Consider the following 20,409-nt stretch of genomic DNA (forward strand, 5'->3'; position numbering starts at 1 on the left):
ATGTGGTCTCGGCGGCCGCCCCCAGTCACCAGTCCAGCTGCCGCATTCTGGATTAGCTGTAGTTTCCGAGTCACCTTCAAAGGTAGCCCCACGTAGAGCGCATTGCAGTAGTCCAAGCGGGAGATAACCAGAGCATGCACCACTCTGGCGAGACAGTCCGTGGGCAGGTAGGGTCTTTGCATTAATATGCAAAGAATATATTTTTTATAATTTTAAAAAAGGTGAAAATAAGGAGATCTGCCCATGTTGACAGGCCTTCAATGTTGTTAACATCCCCCAAGACCTTCAGGTTCAGCTGATATTTTTCCAGGTTGTGGGGACAGTCTGGATGGCCCCTGGGGGACCCCTTCCTAGCCTGTAATCCTGCGTATGGGTGGAATCTGGAAGCTGCTGAACTAGTCTAAGAAAAATGGAAATGACTTAATGGATCTCTTTTGTGGTGGCTGCTGCCTTTCATCCCCTTTGATGGGAAACCCAGCCAGATGGGCGGGATACAAATAATAAAATTATTATTATTATTATTATTATTATTATTATTATTATTATTATTATTATTTGATGTATCTGATCCATGCAGTGATCCAAGGCTTGGTTATGGGAGTAGAAAGACCCTCTTGAGGTGCTGATGCTGTGAGCCCATTATAGGCTCAGGTTGTATATATGGGCAAATAAACCCATATCACCCAAAGACACGCGTCTCCTGTGAGCCTCAAAGGAAACACGAATGCTGCCTTCAGTGCTTGGGACCCCTGGAAAGTCACACACACCACCCAGAGATTGGGGGGGGCAGGCAACGTTTCCTGCTCCCCCCCCCACACACACTTTCATCTGCATTTTTATCCGTAAGCCGTCCCAAATCCCTGTCCGGCTAAGAGGCGGGATATAAACGAACATAAAATAACAATTTTAGCACCACTAAAAAGAATACACAAACATACGGAAAGTTAAAAGGGCGATAAAAGAGACTCCTTGTTTTGTTTATTTCCACCCCTGCCTTTTTCCGACGCAGCTTACAGATAAAAAGGAGAACAGGCAAAAAATAAAATAAAATATGGGCAGGGGGTGTGGAAAAGGTAAGGACTCCTCTGTCGCCGAGGGTTGGACTAAAGTCCCTCAGGTTCCCTAGTTCCAACTATGCTGTGCTCGGATTCCACGACCCGAAAGCATTTCCACGCCCTCGGAAAGCCAGCAGAACTGCTCGCGCGGAGAAGACCGAGGCGACTCCCGCCGATCTCCTGAGCATCCCGAGGAAGCGAGCCAAGCCTTCTCCACGCCCACAGGCGCCGGGAGAAAACTTTCCTCTAGAGCAGGGGCAGGCAAACTAAGGCCCGGGGGCAGGATCCGGCCCAATCGCCTTCTAAATCTGGCCCGCGGACGCTCCCGGAATCAGCGTGTTTTTACATGCATCTCTGGGCTATTTCTGGGGCCTGCCTGGTGTTTTTACATGAGTAGAATGTGTCCTTTTATTTAAAATGCATCTCTGGGTTATTTGTGGGGCATAGGAATTCGTTCATTCCCCCCCTCAAATAAAACATATAGTCCGCCCCCCCCCACAAGGTCTGAGGGACAGTGGACCGGCCCCCTGCTGAAAAAGTTTGCTGACCCCTAAAGCCTTCGGCCGGTTAGCATCCCATGACCTTGAAAATGTTTGTGGGGTCTTTGGGTTCGCTTTTGTTTCATCTTGCATTTTGCGCCCTCCCTCTGCTCGCCCTGCGACCTTCGGGAGAAAGGCGGCGTACAGATTTCATAAGTAAATACAAATAAATAAATGAGCATTTATTCCATCTCTTCTGCCCAGCGCAGGGTCCAGCAGGCGGCCCCCAGGAGCCACGCGAGGGCCGGGCGATGCCCGGGGGCGGCTCTGGCGGCGATGGCCGCCTCCACTCCGGCCCACATGTCCAGCTCCTGCCTGGTCACATGCGCCGCCTCGGCGGCGGGGGAGGCGGTGTGGCCCTCCGCGGTCTGCGGCACGTGGAAAGGGTGGCTTTCGTGGGCCGAGGTCATCTCCAGCCACGCGTGGAAGTTGGCCACCCTGGTGTAGACGCCGGGGCTGTGGAGGGCCGCGCAGCTGCGCCCCCAGCTCACCACGCCGACCGCGTACCAGCGCTGGTGGGGTCCTCCGCGGCCCGGGGGGCGGCACATGAGGGGTCCTCCGCTGTCCCCCTGGAGAGGCGGGAGGGTGGGAGTTGTAGTCCGAAGCCCCCCGGGGAGCCCCAGCTGGGTGCTGAGGCTGAGCCGACCTCTGCAAGCCTTCCCCTCCCTCCTCTTCACCGCCCCCCCCCCCTGCGCCCTCCTTGCCCGCCCGGAGCGCCCTGCGCCCCCTTCCACGCCCAGAAGGAAGACTGGGGGCAGGAGGCGAGGGGGTGTCTCCCACCTGGCAGGCGTCGCGGCCGCCCTCCTCAAACCCGGCACAGATCATGTTTTTGGTGAGGGAGCGCAGCCAGCGGAGGCACAGCATCCAGTCGACCATTCCCACATGCACGTCCAGCAAACTGTAGGATCCCTGGCCGCTTCCTGGACGGAGAGAGGAGGAAGGGGCTGGCTGGAGGCGGGCGGAGCCCCTTCGCGGGTGCGGGCGCGCAAGCCTCAAGACCCATTTCCCCATGGAAACGCTCCCCAGAGCACCCCGCGAGGTGCCCAAAGACCCCTGGAATTGGACCTGGTCCACCAGCAGGTCCATTCCGTTCCACTACCTCTTTCCCGCAGAGGTAGACTGCGCCTGACCGCGGGGCTCCTCCTGCGCCGCCTCTTCTCCATGCATTTGCCCGGACCCATTTCTCTGCCCTGGGGCCACGTCGTGAGGCAGAGGGGGCTCCTGCCTGTAGGACGTGGGCTTCTTTCCTCCCCCCGCCCCCAACCCATCCCACACCGCTGCGCCAACTACGCAGGCAAGGTTCGTTCGAGTCCGGCATCCGTAACTATCTTGCCATTTTACAGGGAAACACAGTTAGAGAACAGCCTTGACCAAAGGTGTCCGGGGCTGTGAAGACACTCGAACTCAGGACGGAAGGGAGAAACGTGCTAAGAGGAAGGCACGCTTAGCAAATCCACTCAGTGATCAACTCCCGCCCGGAAACCAATGTCCCAACTGTGGAAGGACATGTGGATCCAGAATTGGCCTCCACAGTCACTTATGGACACATTGTTAAGACCGTGTTTATGGAAGACAATCTTACTCGGATACAAGTGATGCCAAAGAGAAGAGAGATTTTACAGGTGGAAGAACTGAGGAAGGGAGGTAGAGCGGGGGCCAAACCCTGAGTTAGCATGGGGCCTGTCCCCCACCCTCTTTCTTGCCACCCAGGTAAACCCCCTCTGTTCAAACAGGGGTCCACATGCGCAAGGGCCCGGCTCATGGGTGCCAACTCCCTGGGGCCCACAAAATTCCCCAGGAAGGGTCCGGCCACCCACAGATTTGGGTGCCAGGGTCGTGCACGCTGAGTGGCACCCACGGCCCCGGGGCACCCACAGTCACGAGCCCAAGCCGGCACTCCCGGTCCGACTCCGCTCTCCCAGCTGCGGGCAGAGAGGTCCCTAAGCCCCGGGTCTCTTTTTGGGAGGGACGGGGGATTTCGCCAAGGGAAAGGAAGCGCGGAGGACGCAGCGACGCCTTCGGGGCTCACCGGCCTTCGTGAGCCCCCACCCGGCCACGGTGCAGCTCTCCCACATGTTGTCGTCGGGGACGATGCTGTGGTCGGGGAGGCAGAGGGGGCTGTGGTAGAAGCTGTAGGGGATGGGCTTCTCCAGCAGCAGGAGCGCCAGGTCGTTGTCGTAGGTGCGGGTGCTGTACTCCGGGTGCAGGTGGATCTTGCGCACCCAGCGGGTGACGTTGTGCCTCCCCAGGAGGTTGCTCCCCGCGGCCACCCTGACCTTGTCGCTGAAGGAGAGAGAGAGAGGACTCTGGGTTGAGGTAGAATCCACACACAATCCCCCCCCCCAAACAGCGTCTCCCTGAAATCACAGAACTGTAGAGTTGGGCGGGGGTCCCCCAAAGGCCATCTAGTCCAACCCGCTGCGATGCAGGAATCCAGGCTCGGATTATTTACTTATTCAATTTCATTATTTGAATTTATATTTCGCCCTTCGCCACAAGCTCTCAGGGAGGTTCACAAGATAAAAATACAGCATAAAAGCACAAAATAGGAAACAATAACCCCCTTCCCGCAAACACGTTTTTGAAAGGCTGTTAATTGGAAGTTCCCGCCTGGTGCCTAAAGAGACAGGCGAGACTCCCCGGGGAGAGCAGTCCACAAACGGGGAGCCACCACAGAGAAGGCTGGTTCTCCAGAAGGTCACATGGAGGAGGCACGCTTCATTAAGCAGCCGAATCAAAATAAGGGAAGCAGAGATCAAGAAAGCAGTCTTTGTTTGCAAGAGAAGAGTCTGGTTGTAAACGGGCGCTTAACCCGTGTCCGCATGCCGGTTCAGACACACGCGGCTGCACCCAGAGCCAGCCTCCCCCTTGGCTCCGCAGGGCGCGGCTTGGCGGGCGGGAGAGGGCGCGCGCACAGCCTCCGGAGGAGCTTCCTGGCAGCCAGGCAAGACCCCCGCCTGAAGGTCCCCCCCCCCACACCGGCAGCCGCCCCTCTGCCCCCCCCTCCTTCCTCACCTTCTCTCTGCGAAGCAGTGGGCGGCGGAGAGGACCCACCAGGGGTGCACGATGGACCCCCCGCAGAAGTGGTAGGTGCTGGTCTGTATGCTGACCACCCAGGGCCACTTCCCGGGGAGGGATTTCGAGCCCCCCACAATGCGCGCGCCGGCCACGGGGGAGGCGTGGGGCCCGTCGAACTCTGGCCGGAAGCCGCAGCCTGGAGGAGAGGGGCGGGCGGAGGCAAGTGCACGTCAGAAGGGCCCCGGGCCCCTGCCCTACTCCACCATCCCGCCCTAACAGCGGCCATGGAGGCTCCATAAGGACATAAAAAGAGTCTGGATGCAGGATCAGGCCCACTGGATGCCCTTTATGGGAAACCTGCAACCAGGGCCAGACTGCAAGAGCACTCTCGGGTTGTCCTTCCCCATACCTCTGATATTCAGGGGTAGACTGCCCCCAGCCATGGAGGTTTTGCTGGCACAGGAGCCCTTCGTAATAAGAGCCCTGCTGGATCAGGCCCGTTGCTCACCCAGGCCTGTGTCCTCTTCTCACAGATGCCCCAAAGGGAAACCTGGGGCAGGATTCGAGCCCAAGAGCCACTCTCCCCTTCTGTGGTTTCCAGAAACTGCTGCCTCCAGCCGTGGAGACACAGAATGGGCATTGGGGCTGGTCGCCAGGAGGAGACGAGGCCCCAAACCACCTCGGCCTCACCACTCTTCCCACTCCAAGAGGTGATGATGTCACATCATTCCTGTGATGTCACAGGAAACGGAGCAGGGGGGGGAGGGGTTCTCGGGAGATTGGCCACCAGAAGGCGGGGTTGTTGTTTTTTTGAGTCTGCCAAGGGCATCCGAGGGAAGGAGCCATGGCGCCTCCAGCTCTGCCTTCACCCCATGGCAGCACCCACTCCCCTTTCCTTGCACCCGGTACCTTGTCCCCAAATGGCCCGTCCCTGAAGCATCAACAGCAAGCCACACGCCAACAGATGGTCCATAGGTTCTTCCCAGAAGTCACTGGCTTCCAATCTTGAGTGCGGGAGGGGGTCTCAGGCTGCGCCCTGTGATGTCATAGAAGGCCAGCTAATGATGTCACAGGTGCAGAACCGAGGCCCCTCCTCCTGGCCCTTAGCTCCGCCTCCCCCAGCCTGGCGCTGAACTGGAGCACGCATGGCTCTCTTGGAGCTACCAGGGTTCTGTGAGGCGCTGAGGTCACTGGGAAAGGAGGCAGAGCTGAGTTCAAATTCCACAAGCTCAGTTTCCTCAGATGCAGGAAGAAGAGTGTGAACATGCCTGACCAGGCCAATCCCTGCTGCTCTGGTTCAGTTTAACCCCCTCCCTGCCAATGCGTCAGGGGAGGGTTGCAAAGTGGTCGTGCCCTCCAGGAATCAAGGACCTGCGCCCCCGATGAGAGGTGCCGGGGCTCAAGCAGCAAGAAACGCAGAATGAAAGAAGACAGAGGGGAGGGAGGGAGGGAGGGAGGGAGGGAGGGACGTCCTCGCCGCCTCATTGCCAGAAGACTGGAGGGAAGCCAACTTCTGTTAGTGTTATTGTTACAGGTAGGTAGCCGTGTTGGTCTGCCATAGTCGAAACAAAATAAAAAAAGGAAGGAATTTTAATATTTGTCTTTATTGTTATTGTTACTATTATTCTACTCTGCACATTTCGTTGGGTTTCCTCCATCAATTTGGGTGGCTTTCAGCATATATAAAACATCATAAAACATCAGGTACCTGATGTGTCTGCAGGCACACGAAAGCTCATACCAATAACAAACTTAGTTGGTCTCTAAAGTGCTATTAGAAGGAATTTTTTTGTTTGTTTGTTTAGACTACGGCAGACCAACACGGCTACCTACCTGTAAATAAAACATCAAACATTAAAAACTTCCCCATAGAGGGCTGCCTTCTAAAAGTTGTGTAGTTCTTTATCTCCTTGACATCAGAAGGGAGGGTGCTCCACAGGGCGGGTGCCACCACCGAGAAGGCCCTCTGCCTGGTTCCTTGCAACTTCGCTTCTCGCAGGGAGGGAACTGCCAGAAGGCCCTCGGAGCTGGACCTCAGTGTCGAGGCTGGACGATGGGGGTGGAGACGCTGCTTCAGGTATACTGGACTGAGGCCGTTTAGGGCTTTCAAGGTCAGCACCAACACTTTGAAACATACTGGGAGACAATGTAGGTCTTTCAAGACTGGTCTTATGTGGTCTTGGCGGCCATTCCCAGTCACTAGTCCAGCTGCCACATTCTGGATAAGTTGTAGTTTCTGGGTCACCTTCAAAGGTAGCCCCACATAGAGCTCATTGCAGTAGTCCAAGCAGGAGATAACCAGAGCATGCACCACTCTGGCCAGACAGTTCGTGGGCAGGTAGGGTCTCATCCTACGAACCCGATGGAGCTGAGAGACAGCTGCCCTGGACACAGAATTGACCTGTGCCTCCATGGACAGCTGTGAGTCCAAAATGATTCCCTGGCTGTGCTCCTGGTCCTTCAGGGGCACAGTTACCCCATTCAGGACCAGGGAGTCCCCCACATCCGGCTTGCTTACAAATTCCTAATGTCTGGTTCATGTGCTGCTCCATGCAGCAGCAAGAAGAAAACACATAGAAAAACTCTTGGGTTACAAAGTGCAGGAAGGCAAGGTCGAAGCTTTGCAGGAGCTATTTGATTTATTTAAAGAACAGTGATAACAGAAACCACTGCAGCACCCAATGATGTGTTTAACATGCCGTGGATTGTGCCATCCCAGTCTCCCTCTCACACTCCCGCACTTCTGAGTGTCTGCAAATGCTTTGCTGTCTCGGAAACCACCTGAAATGCTACACACATTGGGGTTTCTGCTGCTTTGCAGGCCTCCACTGTGAGGACAAGATGCTGGACCTGATGCTCTCCTGATGCTCTTAGGTCCAAGAACATCACTTGCTCCTACTCGGGTGGCTTTCAAAGAGGATGGGGCCAATTCCTGGCAGAGGCAGAGGCTGCCGCTGGCTAGTGGCCAGGATGCCTCGCAATGCCAGCTGTGGGGCGCGCAGAGCTCCGGCCGGATCCAGGCTCTCCGGCAGTTCTGAGCGCAAAGTTGCGCCAGTGCAGAAGAGCGTATCCTGCCGGAGCCTTCGCCCTTCCTCCTCCGGGATGCGGAGGGATGCCTGTCGGTCTCTCTCCCCGCCTGTGCGCGGCTCCCAGGGTTCCCCTACGGAGGCGGGGGCAGTCCTGCCATGGACGCGGCGGAGTCGGGAGCGCGCCGAGCCCAGCCTCGCACGCGCGTTTTCTGCTTGGAGAGGCAGCTGCTTCATCGGATCCGGAAAAGTCGGGCTGGCAGGGGGCGCGAGAGGCTTTTCGGGCGAGTGAGTGGCGGGGGCCGGAGTGGGATGGGCTGCCTCCCTCTTTCTCTCCCTGTCATCCTCTCGCCCCGAGACCCCCTGCAGTCGGACTGTGTGAGCGGGGAAGAAGCCCCCAATTTGCCCCCGCCCCCTTCTCCTGGCGGGGCTCCCGGGGTGCCTGCAGGTTGCGCCTCGGCTTTTGGAGAGAGCCGCTCCCTACATTGCGCCGCGGGTGCCCGCCTGGGTCTCTCTTTCTCATCACAGCTGTCACTCTCGTGGGTGGTCGAGGCAGAGGTCTGTCTGGGGTCCACCCGAGGGTCAGCCCAGCCGCCCACCCTGGACAGGATCAGGCCCCTGGACGCTGCAAGCAGAGGGCATCCGGGGAGGGGCTGGCGCTGGAGGCCGAGGATGGAGGAGGGAGGCGGAGGGGATGGAGCTCGCTCGCCTGAAAGAGATCGCCGCTTGCCTGGCGCTGCCTCCCCTGGGTGGGTGGCCATGGCTTTCCGGGGAAGGAAGGGCTCCAGGCCTCCAGCCCACTGCGCGGATCCCAGGAGGGATCCTCCAGGGCGGCCCCTGCCTGGCCTTCCTGCCCGCCTCTTTCGCCAGCCGGGTCCAGCACCGTCACCGCGGAAGGGAGGGAGGGAGACAGTTTTAAGCACTGAAAGGCAGGAGCAGCAAGCCTGATACATTTCACAGAAATCCCTTCAGTCGCCTGCACATTTGGCCTGGTCACTTTCCTTCTCGGAGGGCTGGAGGCTTCCTTCTCCTTCCTTTTTCCCTTAAACAAAGCTCAAAGATTGGCCAGCGGTGCAGTCCACTCCTGGTTCCTAGCAAGACTCACCCATGCTTCTTCAGGGAACGTATTTCTTATCCTGCCCTTGTGGCGATTTTATAACAGAACATTTTTATTTGCATTGTAGGATTTTCTAGCACCTATAATTTGGACAGGCAGAAAATGACAGAAGAAGAAAAGGTTCCCCTCTGGTCTTTTGAAGGTTTCCTAAGAGCACAGATGGATGAGGAAGACTCAGCTGGCTCTGTAGCAGGAAGAGGCCCGGCCATGGAAACGGGGAGCAGTGGGAGATTCTGGGAAGGCTCTGGACAGAAGATCCTGGGAGAGGAGGACACCCTTCGCTCAGAGGTGCAGAGACAGCAGTTCAGGCAGTTCTGCTCCCAGGAGGCCAACGGACCCCGTGAGGTTTGCAGCCGACTCTACCACCTTTGCCACCAGTGGCTGAAGCCAGAAAGGCACACGAAAGCTGAGATGCTGGACCTGGTGATCTTGGAGCAGTTCCTTGCTGTCCTTCCAGCGGAGATGGAGAGCTGGGTGAGGGAATGCGGAGCAGAGACCAGTTCCCAGGCAGTGGCCCTGGCCGAAGGTTTCCTCCTGAGTCAGGCGGAGGAGAGGAAGCAGGAGAGAGAGACTTTCCTCTGGATGCTCCCAAGGGGCTCCAAACAGGAGGGAGAAGATCCCCAAATATCTAGTAATTGTGGGTCTGGCATTTCTTTTCTAATAGCTCTGTTTTGAACCTTTGTTGCTCTTCCAGGGAAATGTTACTTTTGCAGAAATGGGTCCTGAGGCAGAGAGGACTCCGTTGGTTGCCAGAGAGAGGCCACTGGGTAAGGAAGAAGGAGTTCTTTCTCCATCTGGTCACGTTCTGTTTATTTTGAAATTATTCCATGTGTTCATTTTTCCTTTTTGAGGAAGACACATGGGGTCAGCTAAAATATGAAATGGGTAGAAACACAAAAATGCACTCAGCAGGAGGGTCCCCCCCCCCAAGGCCCATCTATGATTAGAGATGCACTGCTCCACCTCTGAGAGAAGTATCCTGCACTCCTGTCTCCCCACTTCCCTTTGTCTCTCGCAGGTGAAAGAAGGATGCCGGCAAGACCTCCTCCTCCATCTCTTCCTCCTGGTGGAGGGGAAGCAGCGGCTGAGGAACCAGATCAGGTGCGGAGGAGGAGCCTTGGGGGGGGGGAGAGGCTGAGGGGGGGGGGCAGCCACAGTGCCTCCAGGGTCCAATGAATCTCTCTGCCCCTCACTTCTGTCAAATCTGCACTGAAGGAAGCATGAAAAGGCCATTCAAGGAGGTTCATGCGCTGAGAATAAGGAACAGCCACTCTCCTTTACTAGCCTTCTGAATGTTGCTAGTATTATTTATCATTCATTGCAGTCTCATTTATACATTTATCGTTGGTTTCCAAAACAGGCATATAAGCAGTTAGTAAATCATAAAAAACAGTCGCCAGGACCCCGCTGTTTAGGGAAGTTTTTTATGTTTGATGTTTTATTGTGTTTTTAATATTCTGTTGGGAGCCGCCCAGAGTGGATGGGGAAACCCAGCCAGATGGGCGGGGTATAAATAAATAATTTTGTTGTTGTTGTTGTTGTTGTTGTTGTTGTTGTTGTTGTTGTTGTTGTTGTTATATCCCCTATTATTAATGGGGGTAGGAAAGAGGGAGTCCTTCCACCTGGCAACTGGGAATGCTTGCACAGACAGCAGCATTTAAAGAGTTCCACTCATTTGCACAAAGATTAACTACACATTAAAACAATTCCATTAAGACAGTAAAATAAGTATCCATAGTTAAAATGTGCAGCGAAACAATCCCATTAACACAGCAATTAGCAGGCAGAAAACAACAGAGAATGTGCACTATATCTTTATACTGCCTAAGAGGAGGACTGTTTCCTTTTCCTTTCAGGTTTCATTGTGCTTTGAAGATGTCGCTGTGTATTTCACGGCGGAGGAGTGGGCGTTGCTGGATCCTGACCAGAGAGCTCTGCATGAGGAAGTCATGGAGGAGAATCGCGGGATCATGGCCTCTCTCAGTAAGGCTCCTTGTTGGATCATAATATCTCTTCTGAAATTCTTTACATTAATCTATGTGAGAAGCCTCCCATATTTGGCTGGTGCTCAACAGCGCCACCTACAGCACCTGTGATTCCAACACCCCCACAGCTCACCTTGAATGGAAGGCTATCGATTGCTTTGTCTGTGGAAATTCCTTCCCCAGCTTGCTTTTTTAAACAACTTTCAGGCTGGTCTGATCTGCCTGAACCTTTTCAAATGCAGGCTTCAGAGTGGTTAGGAAAGTTGAAGTAGTTTCTTTTTTTAACGAAACCACAATTTCATTTAAGGTTTTCAACATATGATACAATAAAAACCAAATAAAACTAATATCTAAAGAGAACAGGATAACTAGAAAGAAAGAAATGGGGGGGGTGACAAAGAAGAAAATATAAACACCCACACAAACACAAAGTTTTATATTCTACCAACCTTCTATCTGAATCTTGAATGGTGACAGACCAGGGGAAATTTTGGCAAATCACTTAAAACAAACATAGGAAAATTAATTTATCCCAAGTATTAAAGGTGAAGTCAATAAAAACTCAAAGGATATGAATAACCAATATTTTAAATTTTATTTGCAATTATACATTGAACCAAAATATGTCGCCCACAAGGATATGCAGGCTTTCTTAAATAAAATTAAACTACCTCACCTAGATGATTTACAAAAACAAATACTGTTAGCACCAATTTCAGAGACAGAAATTAAACAATCCACCCTTAAAATGACAACTGGCAAAACATCAGGCTTGGATGGATTCCCTATTGAATGATGTAATTCAAGTTGGACATGCCTGGTGTAAAACATATATAGATTTATTGGTAGCAAAACTTCATCAAATGTATATTGAGATACTTGATAAAGGTATCTTATCAACAATATTTAACCAAGCCAAACCACAGTTATTCCCAAACCAGATAAGGATCACACAAAATGTGTGAATTATCGCTCTAGAGCCTTGATTAATGTTGATACAAAGTTTCTAACATTTTGATACTAGCAAATAGAATCTAACTGCAGAGGAAATCGAGAGGGATTAGACCAGCTTTATAAAAACAAGACAAGCTGCAGCTAACATTAGATAAGTGGTAGATTTGGTTGACTTAAATAAAAATAAAGCAACATTCTTTTGGACTTCTGTGTCTTTGCCTTCACAGCACCATCTGCCGAGTTGAATTTGTGAATCTTCTGAATCTTTCTGAATCTTCATAATTCGTTAACAATGGCTCTTCTTGATTTTCATCCAGACTCACATTCTTCTCATCCGTATTCCTATGTCTCTAGTCATACTATGAAATTCTCATTTCCACTGCTTTAACTGCTCCTTAAGCATTTTTTGCAAGAGGCCCAGAATCGGAGAGGCATAACGAGCCCTCATTAATTATGAGATTCTTTCTTCAAATCTGTGACAAAGCAATCAATGTCCATCTTTTATGGCTCAGTACAAAGAAAGGGCGAGTTATCAGGTACATAAATTACACATTGTAAAAAGCTGAAAAAGTCACAGTCCAGTATATCTTTCAAAGTTTTCAGATGTTTAAAGCTTTTTGAGGATGTTTCCAGCCTTTTACAATATTTTATAATGTTTTGTAGCCCTTAGCAAGCTTGGCCACTGGGTGCTCTTTAATGGACAAATAGAGAGTCCAGTTTGCTTTTCTTGCAAATCTTGTTAAAAAATAATTAACGGAATGGAGATGCAGACTTGAAGTCCATATTTGGTGTATGAGCTGCTGTAACTCCTGAATGCTCCACATCTCCAGAGGTTTACTCTTCCTCCTGATAATGATGGACGAGTGTCTCTTGCCCATTGATCTCTCCTTGACCCTGGCAGTCAGGTATTCTGCCTCTTATCACAGAATAATTATCCATGGTGGCAGATAAGTTAGCAATGGATTCTTTCCAGTTTGCCACGTTCCACAGGAAAGTTGAAGTAGCTTCTGTCAGATGTTTGTTTTTGCTTCTGTCTGTTTTTGGTTGATCAAAGACACTACTGAATTTGGATATGGAGTGGAGTCTATGACTGAACTAAACAAAATACATCCCAGAAAAGAGCCAGGCTTTTTGAATATTAGTTTCCCATGAATGTGTCAGTAAATAGAAGTCAGCAAAGGCAGTAAGCCCTGTAGTAAGACCTCACATCTAACTTTCTTCAGTTTTTCAGAAGCATTCATTAGAACCATTCAATAATTGGGGGCTCCATTTCTTTCTGAAGCTCTAATTTATTTATTTATTCATTGCAGCTAAATTGGAGTTTAAGAACAGTGGAGATGACGACAAAATACACACAGTTGAGAAACCATTTAAACATTTGGAATTTGGAAAGACTTTTGATCAGAACTCCCATTCCAGTTCCTATAAAAGAAATTCCATTGGGGGGAAACAGTATCAGTGCTTGGAGTGTGGAAAGAGCTTCAGTTGGAACTCCAATCTCATTTCACATCAAAGAATTCATACAGGGGAGAAACCATATCAGTGCTTAGAATGTGGGAAGAGCTTCAGTCACAAGGCTTATCTCCGAGCCCATGAAATAGTACATATAGAGAAGAAACCACATCAGTGCTTGGAATGTGGGAAAAGCTTCAGTCAGAGAGCCAAGCTCACCTCCCATCAAAAAATTCACAGTGGAGAGAAACCATATAAATGCATGGAATGTGGAAAGATCTTCAGTCAGAGTGCCACACTCACTTCTCATCAAAGAATTCATACAGGGGAGAAACCATATCAGTGCTTGGAATGTGGAAAAAGCTTCAGTCAGAGTGCCACTCTCATCTACCATCAAAGAATTCATACAGGGGAGAAACCTTATCAGTGCCTGGAATGTGGAAAGAGCTTCACTCAGAATGCCATTCTCACTTCCCATCAAAGAATTCACACAGGGGAGAAACCCTATGAATGCATGGAATGTGGAAATAGCTTCAGTAACAGGAGTGATCGCACAGCACATCAAAGAATTCATACAGGGGGGAAACCATATCAGTGCTTGGAATGTGGAAAGAGCTTCAGTGTGAGCACCCATCTCACTTCCCATCAAAGAATCCATACAGGGGAGAAACCATATAAATGCTTGGAATGTGGAAAGAGCTTCAGTAAGAGTGCCTATCTCACAACTCATCAAAGAATTCATACAGGGGAGAAACCCTATCAGTGCTTAGAATGTGGAAAGAGCTTCAGTCAAAAGGGGAGTCTCACTTCCCATAAAAAAAATCCATAGCAGGAAGAATAATGGAATCAGAGATCAGGAAGGAATCTTGAGGGTCACCTAATGCCATGCCCTGCAATACAGGAATCTCCGCTAAAGCTTCTAATATACATGTCCACACAACCTTTGCTTAAAAACCTCCAATGAAACCTCCAATACCAAGGGAGTCCATTACACTGTCAAACAGCCCTTTCCATCAGCAAGTTATTCCAGATGTTTAAGCAGAATCTCATTTCTTGTAACTTGAATCCATTGGTTTGGGTCCTTCCCTCCAGAGCAGGAGAAAACGAGTTTTCTTCATCTTGCAAATGACAGCCCTTGAGATATTTGGACAGCTCTTCATATACACCCTTGTGCAAATTAATTGAAACAAAACATGTTTTCTATGCCACATTGATCAGTCTGTCAAGCACCCAGAAAAGTAGATGTTTTGGGGATGCTTCAGTTATTATGGTGTCGGAAGCCTGCAACCAATAGAAGGAATGATGCGCTCGCCACAATACATTGAGGTTCTACGAAAGAGAGTTATTCAAGGACTGGAAAAGAAGTATCCTGACAGTACTGGGATATTGCAGCAGGACCTAGCTCCCTCTCACACACCGAAAGTGGTAAAGAAATTCATGACAGAGCAGCCAATACACGTACTTGATTGGCCAGGGAATTCCTCGGATGTAAATCCCATTGAGAATTTGTGGGCTAGAAATAAACCACCGAGAGATGACATTGTGTTTTAGGGGTCTCCCGGAACATCAGGATGAGATCATCAAAGAAAATATTGTAAAAGAACTGGCAAATTGGCTAGGACTACAAGAGGATGACATTGCACTAGACATTGACAAAGCATTTAGGGTTAAATCAATGAGAGCCAAGGCCAACAAATGGCCAGGAGATTGCTTGGTATTCTTCAATTCCAGACTACTTAAGGACAAGATTCTGCAAAAAAAAGTAACCAAGAAAAATTGAGAATAGAAGAAAAGAATATCATTATCCTCAAGGAAATACCAGCAAGATTGTTGTTAAAGAAAAGAAATAAGTCTAAAGTCCTAGCAAACGCATTGAGAAACAACTCCAAAGCATATAGATGGGAATTCCCCAAGGAGCTATCTTTCACATATAAAGAAAGAAGAAAGAGGATTAGAGGAGCTGGATAAGCTGGATAAACAATCTCCTCTGATGTTCATAGGCACCGAAAAGGCGTTTGACAACGTCTCGTGGAAATTTATGGAAAGAACAATGGAAACACTGGGAGTAGGGAAAATACAGTGGTACCTCGGGTTAAGGACTTAATTCGTTCTAGTGGTCCATTCTTACCTGAAACTTTTCTTAACCTGAAGCACCACTTTAGCTAATGGGGCCTCCTGCTGTGATTTCTGTTCTCATCCTGAAGCAAAGTTCTTAACCCAAGGTACTATTTCTGGGTTAGCAGAGTCTGTAACCTGAAGCGTCTGTAACCCGAGGTACCACTGTAACAGGAAACTAAAATATTATCTTAAAGATTTCAAAATAAAACATTACAACTACAGAATACATATTTAACACAGAGTTATTTACATGGTTGAATTTATCTTAAGGCTGCCAGCATTTTCAAATGTACACAATTTTCACCCATATATTCAATAAACATTTTCTAATCTTCTTTAAACGTGTGTTCTTCTTGTTCTCTTATTCCATATGTTAAATCTGCAAGCTGTATATATATTCCATCTGCTTCAGTTGCCACTCTTCTTTGGTTGGGACCTCGCTCATTTTCCATTTTGGGGCTAACAAAACATTAGCTGCAGTAGTGGAATACATAAATAACCCTTTTTGACACCTGGAAATTTCCACCTGATGGCCAAAATCTTAAGCGTTTGTTCCCAGGTGCTCCTTTGTATTCAGATCAGGCCTCAGCACAATAATGTAGCACTTGGGGAGGAAGATGCAGCCCAGAAGCCCAGCACTGGAGGCCAACATAGAGAAGATCTGCACGGCCACCATGTACTTCCCCTTGGTGCTCAGGTAGGTGGGCACAAAAGACACCCAAACACTGCAGAAGACCAGCTTGGCTTCGTTGAAGGAGCCAGGCAGCTTCCTGGCTAGGAAAGCCACCGTGAAGCAGGTGGCAGCCAGGAAGCCCATGTAGCCAAGGGCGGCATAAAACATGGCCACAGAGCCTTCATTGCATTGCAAGATGACCTCTACCACCTTGGAGTGGGACTCTGGGAATGGGGGAGAAATCCCCAGCCAGGTAGTGCAGATGACAACTTGGACACTGGAACAGGAGACCACAATGGAGTTGGCCAGACTCTTCCCCAGCCATCTCCTCACCCTGTTCCCTGGTTTTGTGGCCAGGAAGGCCAGCACCACAACAATGGTCTTTGCCAAGAGAGAAGAAATGGCCACTGAGAAGATGATGCTGAAGGCCATTTGTCGGAGAAGGCAGGTCACTATTCTTAGCCGCCCAATGAAGAGGACAAGAAGGAGAGCAGAAAGGAGGCGAGGAGGATGTAGGAGAGGTCCCGGTTGTTGGCTTTGACTAGTGGGGTGTCTTTGTATTTAATGAAGATTCCCAACACAACTCCTGCTGTTATGAACAAGAGCAGAGCAATGGAAGCCAATAGGAACCCCCAAAGTTCTTCATAAGACAGAAAGGTGGTCATCGTGGGGACACACTGATCTCTGTCCTCATTTGCATGCTCATCGTCCGGGTATTTGGTGAAATTCTTGGCATCTGAGGAAGAGAAAAGTGTGGCTTCAGCATCACCTACATGACCTTCTGTGCTCTGCGCCATTTTGAAAATCTCAGCTGTTGTGGGGGAGGTTACGAAAGAAGAATGTGTAAATAGGTCACGAGAGGCAAAAAATAGTGTATTTGTTTTTTAAAAAATGTTCACACTTGTAGCCTGCCTTTCCATTGTCGAGTTAGAGGAGACCCCGTCCCCCCCCCCAAAAAAAAAGTTTAATCATCCAAGCAGCCTTGTGATCTAGGATTCGGTCAGAGGAAATGACAGCTCCACATCTGTAAACTGCATTGTAACCTTTTTGCCTAATTAATATTTCCTTTGACCTGTGCCAATTCCTTTATTCTTCTATTATTATTTATTGGCTGCGTTTGCATAGCCCTCGTCACCAGGGAGGCTCAGGCGTGTGTGTGTGTGTGTGTGTGTGTGTGTGTGTGGTTTCCCCGTTTTGTTCCCACACCAACCTTGCGAGGTCTCCTGGCTTCCTGCAAGTAACAATGTGATGAAAAACAGAGAAGCGAATAAAGGACCCACGTTAAAGATGTCTTTATACCCTTCTCAAAGAGTGTATCTGGGGGAGTCTATACCTTATTTCTATTCCCCCCCCCCCCGAAATGCCCTCTTCCTTGGAGTCACCCGCCTTTCTGGGAGAATATGGTCCCTTCCACACATGGAACACAAGCATAGCAGCAAGCGGGTTTTTCTGGTATCACCTTCTGGACATATCCAGGTCGACATCTTTCATTACACCTGGAACGAGGGACGGCCTAAGCATACAGGGGGAAATGTTAGGAGTATTGTTGACTATGGACTTCACTCATAGAGTTTGGAAAGGACCCAACAGGGGAGTCTCTCGTCCCACTGACCCTGTCGGCTTTGGCAGAGAAACCTCCTTTGTGGGTCTATAGCGAGTCTCCCCTTCATTCTTTCATCCTTCCTGATAAAGATGTGCTCATGGCAGAGTACAAGACATACACAAATGATATAGAACACAGGAAGAAGAAAACAGCAGAGATAGAAAAAAGGGGTGAAGATTATGCTTGAGCATCCTGTCACCTGAAGACTAATGGAAAAAAGGAGTCCTGGGTTATTATTGGAAGGAGTTTTGGGTGCTGGGAAAGAAGGGGAGAGATTAATCTCTTTTGGGAGAGTCTGCTCTATAGTGGGATGCGGATGGTGCTGTGGGTTAAACCACAGAGCCTAGGACTTGCCGATCAGAAGGTCAGTGGTTCGAATCCCCGCAACGGGGTGAGCTCCCGTTGCTTGGTCCCTGCTCCTGCCCACCTAGCAGTTCGAAAGCACATCAAAGTGCAAGTAGATAAATAGGTACTACTCCGCAGTGGTGTAGCGTGGGTTGTCAGCACCCGGGGCAAGGCAAGTAATTTGCGCCCCCTAACCCGTGGATTTGCGCCCCCTAACCCGTGGATTTGCACCCCCTAACCCTAACCCCCAGATGTTGCGCCCGGTGCGGCCAGCCCCCCCTGCACCCCCCACGCTACGCCACTGCTGCTCCGGCGGGAAGGTAAACGGTGTTTCCGTGCGCTGCTCTGGTTTGCCAGAAGTGGCTTAGTCATGGTGGCCACATGACCCGGAAGCTGTACGCCGGCTCCCTCGGCCAATAAAGCGAGACGAGTGCTGCAACCCCAGAGTCGGCCACGACTGGACCTCAGGGTCAGGGGTCCCTTGACCTTACCTGCACTATAGTAGAGAACTCTCCCCTCTGGCAACCATCACCCTCATCACCCTCATCCCCTGACCCATCTTCCCTTCCATTCCTCCCTCCCTTTTGCCACAACCCTGCTGGGTTTGCAAAGCAGAGGATGGTCAAGGCCATATTGGCGGGTTCCGGGGAGTGAGGAGGCCTCCTGAGCTGCTGGGGCCACTCAGGACCTGCTGTGAACCAAAATCTCCCGCCGTCCATTACGCGAGGGGACCCCCCAGGGAGGTATGATGTATCCTGCTTTACGCAATTACTATTCCAAGGGGAAATCCCCTGGGCTTCCAGGCCCCAAACTCTACTCGGTCGCAGCCCTTCCTCCCTCGTATCTGGGCACAGGATCGCAGCCAAAGTCCCGAAGGAAAAGGGCGGATGAGCTCCACTCATCCAAAGCAAGAAAAAGGGGGAAGAGAGCCCACCCCCAGTTAGGTGGGCATCAGGTGAGAAGTGACAGAGGCAGCTGGATCCGGCCCACCAGTGGCGTACGGAGGCGGGGACGGCACGCTCCGGGTGCCATCCTGACGGGGGGGGACATCGCCGTGCCACCCCCGGATGCTCGCCGCGGGCAACTAGCCCCGCCCCCAGGAGCTGCGGGATGTGGGACTGGCTGGCTGGCTGCACAGGCGACCTTTGGAACTGCCTGCGCATTGACCGACTGCAGGCTCCCTCGCCGCTTGCTTCCCGGCGCCTGCTAAAGCCGTTTCCGTTTAGGCGAAGCCTGTCCAAAGCTGACACAAGGTGTCATCCATTTTTAGCCTCTTGCTTGCTTAAACTTTTGCACAGTCTAAAATCCACCTTATACCTTTTTTCATCCTCGTTTGGGGATTGTTTTGTTTTGCTTTTTCAGAGTTGGCCGGTGGCATAAATTTTACGGGGTCTCTCTCCTCTCGAGGCTTCCAGAAACCGGCATTCAGAAACGTTTCCTGCCTCCGACTGCGGAGGACGGAGCTGAGCCCCCATAGCCCCCCCCCGAATATGCCCAACCCTCTTTTAAAGCCCCCCGGCTGGTGGCCCCGGCTGCCTCTCCTGGGAGGGAGCTCCGCAGTTTAGCCCTGCGCTTTCTGCTTCGCCCTCTCAGTTTGGGCAGCTGGAGCAAAACCCGGTGGCGTTGGCGGGTCTCCTGCAGCTGCAGGGGGCGCCACCGCGAGTGAGGCTGGACGCCACGCTGCCAACAACCTCCGGGTGGAGAGGGAGTCTGGCGAGGGGCTGCAGGTGCCCTGGGAGGGCTGGGGGGGGGGGACTCGTGGAGCAGCCCCTGCCCCACCTGCGGCCTCCAGACGAGAGTGCAGCCCCCGGCCGACCTGAAGGAGGACACGGCCCTCAACGACGTCCACTTCTGCAGCTGCTGCTTAGGGGGCTGCGGGGCACGCGGGGAGGTGGAAATGGGACTGCAACTCTTGCGTTAAAAAGTTGCTTCTCTGTCTCATCTCACAGAGTTTATTGAAAGGTCTGGGGGGGGGGACACCCCACAATTAAACAGCTGGTGATTCCTTCCTTGCTGGGAGCTGGGCTGGATGACCCCTGGAGTGCCCTTTCCATATCTCTACATTTCTTGGATTCTGTGATGTTGGAAGGTGGTGGCCTCGCCTTCGCTGGAGGTTTTTAAATAGGTTGGATGGCCCCCTGTCAGGGATTCTCCAGCTGTGATTTCTGCATTGCAGGGGGTTGGACTAGATGACCCTCGGGGGACCCTTCCAACTCTACTGTTCTGTGATGCATTGGGGATTTTAAAGCAGTGCCTGGGTGGCCGTCTGTCACACTGACTGGAGATTCCTGCACTGCGGGGGGGGGGGCCTAGACACCCCCAAGGTCCTTTCCCCACCTCTACAAGTCTAAAGGTCCTACATTTCCTCAAGGTCCGCCTGTGGCAGGTTCTGCGTCATGTCGCATCCTGCACAGCCCCCACAGAACCGCAGTCCCAGCCCAGATTGCGCAGGCCAGTCGCCTGAAATGCCAAACCCGGTTCCTATTTATTTACTTTCCACCTTATCTCTGGACGGAGAGTTTGT

General features: G+C 51.3%; 2 protein-coding genes across 2 annotated transcripts; one reads left to right on the plus strand and one right to left on the minus strand.

The window, feature by feature from the left end:
- Positions 1-1,755: 1,755 nt before the first annotated feature.
- Positions 1,756-5,947, minus strand: LOC114583647 (serine protease 55-like). The gene is made up of 5 exons (XM_077917895.1): positions 5,522-5,947; positions 4,610-4,808; positions 3,624-3,877; positions 2,375-2,514; positions 1,756-2,163 (listed from the first exon to the last, which is right to left on the minus strand). Exons 1-5 carry the CDS (start codon positions 5,583-5,585, stop codon positions 1,777-1,779), a joined length of 1,044 nt encoding a protein of 347 aa, XP_077774021.1. The 5' UTR covers positions 5,586-5,947; the 3' UTR covers positions 1,756-1,776.
- A 3,953-nt stretch (positions 5,948-9,900) lies between these two features.
- LOC144325240 (uncharacterized) lies at positions 9,901-15,605 on the plus strand. The gene is made up of 2 exons (XM_077917896.1): positions 9,901-10,738; positions 13,005-15,605. Exons 1-2 carry the CDS (start codon positions 10,705-10,707, stop codon positions 13,973-13,975), a joined length of 1,005 nt encoding a protein of 334 aa, XP_077774022.1. The 5' UTR covers positions 9,901-10,704; the 3' UTR covers positions 13,976-15,605.
- The last annotated feature ends 4,804 nt before the right edge of the window (positions 15,606-20,409 follow it).

Source organism: Podarcis muralis, chromosome 13 (assembly GCF_964188315.1).
Source record: "Podarcis muralis chromosome 13, rPodMur119.hap1.1, whole genome shotgun sequence".
Taxonomy (NCBI): domain Eukaryota; kingdom Metazoa; phylum Chordata; class Lepidosauria; order Squamata; family Lacertidae; genus Podarcis; species Podarcis muralis.